This window comes from Branchiostoma floridae, chromosome 13 (genome assembly GCF_000003815.2).
Source record: "Branchiostoma floridae strain S238N-H82 chromosome 13, Bfl_VNyyK, whole genome shotgun sequence".
NCBI lineage: Eukaryota > Metazoa > Chordata > Leptocardii > Amphioxiformes > Branchiostomatidae > Branchiostoma > Branchiostoma floridae.
Window position 1 is genome coordinate 923,595 of NC_049991.1, and position 10,006 is coordinate 933,600.

General features: G+C 42.2%; 1 protein-coding gene across 1 annotated transcript; it reads right to left on the reverse strand.

Annotated features, from left to right (window-relative positions):
- Nucleotides 1–4,572: 4,572 nt before the first annotated feature.
- LOC118429244 (guanine nucleotide-binding protein G(I)/G(S)/G(O) subunit gamma-13-like) lies at nucleotides 4,573–9,224 on the reverse strand. The gene is made up of 2 exons (XM_035839711.1): nucleotides 8,689–9,224; nucleotides 4,573–5,064 (listed from the first exon to the last, which is right to left on the reverse strand). Exons 1-2 carry the CDS (start codon nucleotides 8,805–8,807, stop codon nucleotides 4,959–4,961), a joined length of 225 nt encoding a protein of 74 aa, XP_035695604.1. The 5' UTR covers nucleotides 8,808–9,224; the 3' UTR covers nucleotides 4,573–4,958.
- Between the last annotated feature and the right edge of the window lie 782 nt (nucleotides 9,225–10,006).

The following is a 10,006-nucleotide window of genomic DNA, read 5'->3' on the forward strand; positions in this document are numbered from 1 at the left end:
ACTAAAAGAATTCTATTTGCCTTTGGACAGACGAGGACAATGTGGCACTGCACTCAAGTCTTGTAACGTATTTTATCAGTGCCACATACACGGTACAGACAGAAGGTAAAGGTAGTCCTTTACCTCCCCGACCGAAGTCAGGGACCCATTTTTACACCTGGGTGAAGTGAGGGAGGTCGTGTGAAGCGCCTTTGCCAAGGGCACGAAGTCGGGAGTTCGGCGGGGATCGAACTCAGGACCTCTAGATTCCGAGCCGAACGCATTACCAGTTGCGCCACGCCCGACGCCACTCAACGAATTGGCCCAAACTTTTGTGTAGTTGATATAGATCGCTGCAATGGAGAAGGGCTCTGCATCAACTAACATAGAGGAGGCATTGTTGGATGGAATAGAGGGCATATATATAAGCATGGTTTCTCTCCTTGGATTGGTTGGAAACATTTTAATCGTTATCCTAATCCTGAGGAACACAAATTTGCAGACTTCTTCGAACGTCCTTGTCGCTAACCTCAGCTTGGTTGAGCTTGTTGTTAGCTGCACAGAACCGTTTCACGTAGCCGCCATTGTTGCAAACGGCTGGCCGCTTCCAAATGCTATTTGTGAAGTGGTAGCATTTCTGTCTCTTACGGGACTCCTATGCTCTATTGTTAGCCTAGTCGTTATTGCAGCTAATCGTTACGTCCTAGTAGTCAGGTCCAAGGATGACTATCACCGGCTGTTCTCCGTCAGGAACACCAGGCGTATGGCGGCCCTGTGCTGGGTGTATGCCGCATTGTTCGTCGGTGTCTCCCGGGCCGCAGGCATGACGACTGGCTTCTACGAGCTGCCTAGGAAGTGCATCGTCCTCGGAAACTCCTCCAACGCAAACGTCAACTTCGTCAAAGTATGGGTCGGCCAGATCGCCGTTCTTTCCGTCATTGCCGTGGTGTTTTACGTCAAAACGTACCTGTACGTCCGCAGCTCCCGCCAAGAGCAAGCATGTGACGTAATCGTCAAGCGGCAAAGAGAGAGGGAGGTACAACTGACAAAAACACTCTTCGGCATATTCGTCCTCTTCGTCTTCACGTGGTTGGTGTCTACATTGATTGTAGGTTTGCACATGGTTTCTTCTACTTCTGTTCCCGCCGAAGTTCTCCGACTCGGCTCCGCACTGTACTCGACCAACATCGTTATAAACCCCTTCATCTATGGCTTGAAAAATCAGCGTTTACGCTCTGCTTTAAGAAACATGATTTGCAAGAACGCAGTTGGAAGTACGTAATGATTATTTCGAAAGGACAGGTATAAGACATTCGTCCGTCCAAGGTATAAGACATTCGTCCGTCCAAGGTATAAGACATTCGTCCGTCCAAGGTATAAGACATTCGTCCGTCCAAGCTGTGAGTACGCAGCGCCCACCTGGCATCCTGGTCTAACTACTAGACAACGACGCAGGATCGAATTCATCCAGAAACACGGCGTGTCGGATAATACTCCGCTCTGCCTACACTTTATACCCTGAGACCTTAGATCAGAGGAGAGACCACCTCTGCCTACAGTTCGCTGAAAATCTTCTCCAGTCATCGGACTTCCGTCACTGGCTACCACAAACAAAAAAGCGCTACAAAAAAGCGCAATACCATATATGACATCCCTGCTGGACAATAACAATGAAAGTTGATGTTAGCATATCAATTGTATATATGTAACGTTGTATATGATTTTATTGTATTCTTAGCGCAGTGTTGCTGTACAGCAAGGCCGTAATTCAGCCTCTGGTTGCAAGTGTCTTGTTTTGATTGAGAATAAACCATTTTCATTGATTGATTGAAGACTTATATGAGAAACAAAGAGCCTCAGTGATTAGTGACCTTACCGTACATCTTGTATTTTCCATGATTCGCAATGACAAGATGAGTGATTTGTAGTGTGATATGTTGATTTTTCACTGGGTTCAAGTGTTTCTGTCACCAGTCAATATCAATGTCAACATAATACATGATTCATGCCGCCAGGTTATCAGTTCAATTTCTACCCATGACATAACGCTATTTCACCTTTATCCGCGGGGTAACCTTTATCCGTTGTATATAAAATCGGAGTATTTAGGGATATCAAACCGACAGACGACTGTTTCAGACTGGAATGCTGTGAAAATATTGCAATTAGAAACCAATGTTGGCCAACTAGATATCCCTAAATACCTCGTTTTTAAAAACATTCGGATATAGGTTACCACGTGAATAAAGGTGAACTACCGTTAAACACGCAGTCGGTTCGGAACCCAGTAATGCGACTCACGAAAAACGTTTTTTGAGAACCAGCGCGTTATCATCGTAAAGTATATAACGTTACGATTGCAAATTTTCATCATTCTCCTTTTCTAATTCTCAAAAAACAGTTTGCAGAACCGCCTATCGTGTTTCCTATGACGTCATGGGCGAAAATAACTGAATACCTGATCGCAGAATGAATGACCAGAAGTATGATTTGTAATATTCAATGTTCAATGACATCAGAACGGTGCATCTTTTGGACAAAAGTATATGTTTATTGAATAATACTGCGATGGCTGAATCAGGAAATGTTGACTTTTGGTTACGTCAGTACATAAAAGTTTGAAACTCTGCACTGTTGTATGCTATAAATATATGCTATATATAAACGAGCGCATAGTCGTGACAGCAGTGGTTATCAATTATTATACAAACGACAGTTTTACCTGATATTTCGACGTAATTTGCATTGTTTGTGCATAAAAATGCGTGTTACACATATAAAAGTTCGTTCACAAAGGCTAGTTGTAAGTACATGGACTTAGAAACCACACACGTTTGAAGGATAATGATTAACTTTACTGTCACAAAAGACTCTTCTAAAATACTAACGTTGGTTCTACTGTATGTTACGAGTATGGCTGCCATGAGGCCTGTCAGCAATGTTGTTGTGAATGTGAATAAGATGCATTTGGAACCAGGGGAAGACGAAAAGTTATGAGTTATGAGTTCTGTAATTTCAACAGAAGAGAGTGATTTTCTGCTCGTTCGTGAATGTGGGAATGTTGTGGGAGGTCGCAGTGACTTCTTTAGAAAATATTTGGTTCTTTCGTAGTAGTGAAGTGAGATTGGGAAATGAAATGTGCTTTGTCGTCCTTGGCGTTAGATGTACAGTACAAATTGTTTACGTTGGCTACGTTGATTTGATTACTGGCTCGTGCTCATTGAAATGTCAAAAATGCTGTCGCCTGACTTTACGACTTGATATTGAGCAAATTATAGGCAGCATGACTGGTCCCTTCGCTTTTCCACAATCCCTGTAATGTTTTACAAAAGATGCACCGCAACATTCATATTGGTTCATGGCTTTGAAGGTTATCATTGCCTCGGGTGGGATTCCAACCCCTAAAAAATGGCTGTCGCCTGAGACGATACGAAGAATTCAAATAGTAGCCAAAAATGGAACAATTTAGTTCCCAGAATGATAGTTCGGTAGGTGAAACCAGCTGACCAGGCCCTCTGACCGATCACGTCAGATCGCTACTATCACTGATCTTTGATCCTGTGTGAGGAGGTTTATGCCTGTCGCCAAATTCGGTAACAAACGTTACTACCACGAGTACGATGGTTGTCACCGTTATATTATCCACGTATAAGACTAGAAATGGCCGTTTTTGTGACGCTTTACAGTTTTTCTGGTTTTCTAAAAAAACAAAAAAGGGCCATTGACTGCCATTTGTATCCCACCTCGCTTACAAAATGTTGTACAGAAATGACTGTAACAAACGTTACCTGATTGTTTGATGCTTTCTAAGCATTCTGTCTAACCCGGTGCAAAAATGCTGCCCACTTTTTAAATGTCCCTAGGGACGTCAACTTATGCCTAAATGATGTAGCCAATAATGTTAATCCTTTTGAAGAAAAAGGGTAAAGTCTACTGTTGTAACAAACGTTACCGGTAACGTTTGTTACCTGCCCTGTAATGCATTACCAATGGGACCGAAAATAATAAGTTGCCATTTGTTGGCTATGGTTAAAAGATGAACTTTCATAAACAACCAGGTAGTTTTCACCGAAAATAAAGCCGATTTATTTTTCGACCCCCCAAAAAATCACATTTTTGACATTTCAATGCGAACGAGCGTACTAGTATGTGGATGACATCCGAGCGCGCATTAATGTTCAACCGTTTCCTACAAAAATAAGTTTTCGACCATACTGTAAATCGTACAAAGCAGTTGTGGAATGAGTACATATATTATATGTGCAGTGTACGTAGTAATAGATCAACCCTATCAGTCTGGTTTATGCAGTTTGTACTTACTTTAAAAATGGAATGTTACACATTGAGACGGTCAACCGGGTATACAAAAAGTTCATAATCTGTTATAATATAACTTTAAGAACTGCGAATTTTTTGGAAAAGCCTGATTCCATTCTATGATTTTAGCGCTGGATGTTTCAGTGGGAAAATGGTGAGAGGCGCCGTACCGCCAGCTGACATTCAGGTTCTGATACACTCGTGCCCGCAGATACCTGTGTGGGACGTTTAATGGTCAATATTCATGAGGTCAATATTCAACTTTAATGGTCAATATTCATGAGGTCAATATTCAACTTTAATGGTCAATATTCATGAGGAACATTACTACATCAGAGAACAGATACTTCTCAGGATTAAATCCCATATTTCACAGGACTTGGCTTAAACATACCAAACCTGAAATCTTTAACTAAAACTGTTCATAACAAAGGAATAAAATGTGTTTGATTCCCATTTACAGCGGGACAATCTATCACATCAAGTGAGAGAAAAGGGTTCTACCAGTTCTGTAACTACCTTGCAAGATGATTACGGACTATGCCAATTTTTTATGCTTATATGTTAAAATTGTTGCTTGTGTCTTGCTAACCACGATGACTTGACTGGCTCATCAGACTAGGAGCACTGTTTTCTGTGACGTCAGCAGTATCGGTGTGACGTCACAGTACGACACATTTGCTTTTCTCTGCCCAGGGATTCTTGGACTTGGCAGGCGGGTGCAGCATGTAGTCCGTCTTCATGCGTTCTTCCACGAACTTGATCAAGCTGGGAATGAGATGAAAACCACAAGTGAGGAAAATGGCTAAAATAGTATGCGGAAAAACAGACACATGCACAAACAGACACGCCCAAAAACTAGTAGACTCTTCCTATAAGAATATAGTACTAGTATGTCATCTACATAGGGCTTTAGAACGATCCCTGCAACTTATGATCCACTGCTCACAGAGTCACGTGTTTTGTCGCATAGTGTGACGTCAATGAAGCGGTGGTTTGGTTATTTCCTTGACAAAGACGGCAATTGGACAGAGTCAAGTTTTCGTATTGGAAATCACAGTTCAAGTTTGATCCAGAAAGGTCTTGATTACTGCCACCAGGTAATTGAATTAAACGTTCATTATTACTCCGATGACGTCATATTAAACAGAGCAGCCTGTTCAGAACCAGACATCCAGGTGAAGATCGAGGTTACTAAACTTGGAAGTGCTAATGAGACGTACAGTAGCCTGACTAAAATCGCGCCCCTAGCGGCCGGCCCTACAATTGCCGCCGCCCTAGGCCCCAGACAGCGAGAGATTGTGTAAACACAGGCTAAGAGGTTCAGTTCCAATTTGTTTAATTTGCTTCCCCAAAGTATGATTTTCGCAAGCTGTGGTGACAGGTTCCGAACCGGCTTCTGTGGTAACTGCGACGTCATCGAAGGGATAATTAAGGTTTAATTCAATACCTGGCATCCCCAATCAAAAACGTGAAGTACGATTTTTTATGTTCAATGATATCAGAAGGGTGTACATCTAGTGCGAATGTCTATGATCTGTGAGCACAACTATCATAATATTATGATCAGACAAATATAGCACTTTGATGCTAATGGTGTCCATTGACCCCATGACCCGAAATGACTGGAGACACACCAAGTACATGTATGTTGCTAGTCTCCACGCAGATCCTACAGTGCCATAAGATAGTATCAAAGATGGCCAAGGAGTATAGCCGGCCAAAGGAAGTCGAACGGGAACCGGTATCGTAACACTCCTAAGCCGGCTTCACTCCTCTGCCAGCACTTGATACTATCTTATGTTACCGTAGGATCTGCTTGGAGATTAGTATGTTGCCACCGCATGTTGATTCCTAACTGAAATTCCGACTCCGCTGCGGTAACAAAAAAGCACACAAACAGACACACTACTGACAATGCCTATGTTCACAAAGATGATAAAACTCAAGACCACAGTGTGTCCAGAGTATAAAATTAAAAACAAAAAGGAAGTTCTACAACCGCAGCAGCACAAACTAAATTTAGACCCATCCATTGCTTCTTGGCCAGGGTAAGAAAAGAGCCATATCACGACGAGTGCATAATGGATCATTATGCTTTCAGCAATGCCAATACGCTCAACTTTCTCGTGGTCTTCGAATTAGAACGTTCCAGGGATTAGTACTAATCCTTATTTCTGTCTTTGTCCTGATCTGATCATACCACTACTTAGATTTATGATTAAATCATGATATAATACGCCTGATCCTGGATCAAATAAATTCTTCTTATTGCTACTTAAAACAGATTCAATTCCAGAAACAGGACTAAGCTATTTTCTAAAATACCACGCTAAGAATGAAAAATCAACATATAAAAAAATAAGAGTCTATTATTGTTCGGTATCTAGTTATTTGACTACTTTCACCAAGAAGGTAACTTTTATTTGCCAAACTTTTTTTTTTCGCACACTCGCATCAGTGCCGTGCGTTGACGTACTCCACGTTTTCAGAAATACGTGGCGGACGTGGCCTGCCCCCATAAAAACGTACGGACAAATTGCACGCACGGCGGGTTGTGCCCTTAGCTTAAATGTGTGGCTTCTAGTGGGGTACTTGCTAAACATCCAGGTCATTTTTTGACCGCCACGTTGGTTTGCACTTTAAATGACTGTCGTTTTCATTCTACCGGCAAGCTCTGTCCTGTGAGCCGGGCACACTCAATAGTGGTCATTTCAGAACTATTATATATAGAGGTTTTTTTTTTCAAGATCTAGATGTCCGAAAACGCAAATGCACATAGTTACGTGTACGTCCATGTTGGTGTCCCTATGGCCCGATTTACACGACGCAAAAAAATGACTTATTCTTAAAATGTCCTACGCGCGTGTCTGCACATTTCTTGCGGAGGTGCCACACTACGCATGCGGCGCGCCGCAGCGCGCCGCCGTTTCGTTTTTACACGGGCCAAAAAAAATGTTGTAGGACACGCGCCGCGCGTCGAATGTCGTAGGACATTTTTAGGACAAGTCATTTGTTTGCCTTGTGTAAACCGGCCCTATGACGTCACAAGAAAACGCTCCATACACACATGATCCACTCATCTCATCGGGCTGATCGGAGTTTGGAGATTCACGCGATCGCATTACATCACAATGGCTCATCCCTCATCTAGCTTACGTGCACGCGGAAATAGGCTTTCAAAGCTAATACGCCCTCACGGTATCTCTGGAATAGGATTCGTGATTAAATATGTACGAGATGAAAAAAAAATGAAAACCCATTTAAGGGGAAGATAGCACATTATAGCAACAGGTCTTTTGTATTGGCTTTTGATAATGAAAAGTCAGACAGTAGAGGATAGTGTTATTTGGAGAAATGGATCTCGCCTGAAACTATGAGAAATAAAAAAAACATACAGTATCTATAAAATAGGTTTTGTTTAATGCTAAGGACGGCAGCAAGAGATACTAGTACTTTTACCGCCCTTGCAACAAAAAAACATTTTCCATCGCAGCTAGGCATGATAGTGATGCCAATTTTTTGTTCGAAAAATGATTATTCCTTTATTGATTTAAGACAATGTGGCAACTTCTTTCACTAGTGCCATATACAAAGGGCAGACAGGTCAGAGGTAGTCCTATCACCCTTTGAAACCGTAAGGGTTGCGGGTTGTTATCCTGTGTCTAGGATACGGTACTGAAATACTGATAGTGTTTTTACTGGCTGACCTACTCCCCTAGCGTACTATTGACTCTATATTTGTCCAATTTCTACAAGTAGACCAACGATCCACGGAGCCTGGTAGAGGCTAGGCGGAGCCCACCCTTTCCTTTCACCGCGCACTGTATGCTCCAAGCAGAGGTTAGGTCGCGTGGATTTTGTACTACACGCGATGTACGTCCTGTACCAACGTCAAGTGCCCATTTTTTACACCTTGGTGGAGCGAGGAAAGTGTAAAATGATTAGACCTGTAAAAGCACATTCCGCCACCTCCACGTCTTAACATATCAAAGGCTATCAAATCGTGCATCGTCACTCAGAAATCGTTGACAGCATGTTTGTGTGAGCGCCGCGTTTACAATGACTTTAAACGATGTAAACTGTATCTCTGTTATATACTTTGTCTGACCCTTGCCTCTTCCCTCATGACCTCAATGAAAAGCAGCCTGCAAGCCGATTTGAGCTTTCGTGAATAAATAAAGGTTCAAACAAACACCTGCTAGTCCTACTCGCACTACGTCACTTGCAGGTTGTGTCCTAGGAAATGCCACAAATTTTCTCAATCCACACATAAATCTAGCCTTCGGGTAGTCGACACGTGCACGATGTAAAGCCAGATGCAGGTAAAACTCATCATACAAAACAACAGGAGTAGGTATCCGGTCATGACTAAAACTGGTAACGACTTACTCAGGTATGGACTCGGACATCATGATCCTCTTCTGCCCCAGCTGGTACTTCAGCGTCTTCACTTCAAACGTCAGCCTTTCCTCCTCCGTCATTTCGGGAACTTCTTCCGGCTCCGCCATGGTTGGGCCAGCCTATTCGTACGTTGACTTAGATGGTTGAACTTTAACAGGTTTAAAATCTGAAGCACTGTTTGTAGTCAACTTTCCCTATGAGGTGACCAACGCTATTCTACACGTCAGTCCAAGGTTCTGTTTTTGGTAGATCACCGTGGATTGTGGCTACTCGTCGAGAATTACAGGGACACGACGCAGGGTTAAAGAGGCACGCCACAGAGATGAGGTCTCAGTCCTCCACTGTGATCTAAACGCCCGGCTCTCTTAAGCTATTGATACATTCAGACGTCAGAGTTGCGTGAACTCCGTGATGTGTAGACATGGACGGCTGGCTAAAGTATCTCGGTACTTCTGTGGGCCAGAAGCACTCCCAACAACACCTAGGCAAATTCTGTCCGGATGACATGTGTCACGAGGTACTTTCCGGCCTTAATGGAAACTATCTACTTTTAATGAATTGCTATTAGTGTTAACGTCCTGGCATCAGGTGCCATTTTCATGCAGATTTGCAGATTGGATGAGACATGGCGCGGTATGACAAACAAGAGTGCCACGACCTCATACCTTTGCCAAATAATGTTAACCTTTACGACGGACGTATCATTATTTTTCTCACTGATTATTCAAATATTTGCATAACTTGTATTAGCTTACCACAAACACGAGTTGTCGAAAACATTTAATTTGCATTCTTTAATAATAGCTGTCTATGTTCCTCTCTTTCTCAGTTACGTATAACGTATATGACATGAATCTGAATTGTCTGACCATGGAACGCATTGGATTTACAGATTTACCTCATTAATGTAAGCATGATTAGCTGAATTTTCATTTATGTTAATCACTAGAGCTACCTACATACCAAAACATGTGACAATTTATGCGTGACTCAAGTCACCCAGTCGAATGATGACTCTGACAAAGCATTCCTGCCAGTCTTTCTCAGTATACATGCTTTGTGTGTGTGTGTGTGTGTGTGTGTGTCTATCTCTATCTATCTATCTATATGTATCTATATGTGTATCTATCTTTCTATCTAAGTATGACACCTATTCATCCAACTGTTATCTTGTTGACAGACAGACATACTTCTTGGAAGTAACTACAGACATACCAGAATACAAGCATCCAGACACGTCAAAAGAAACTTTTGTATACAAAAAGGCAAAAATTCCAATTTATTTTTAAAAAGTTGTGATAGATGT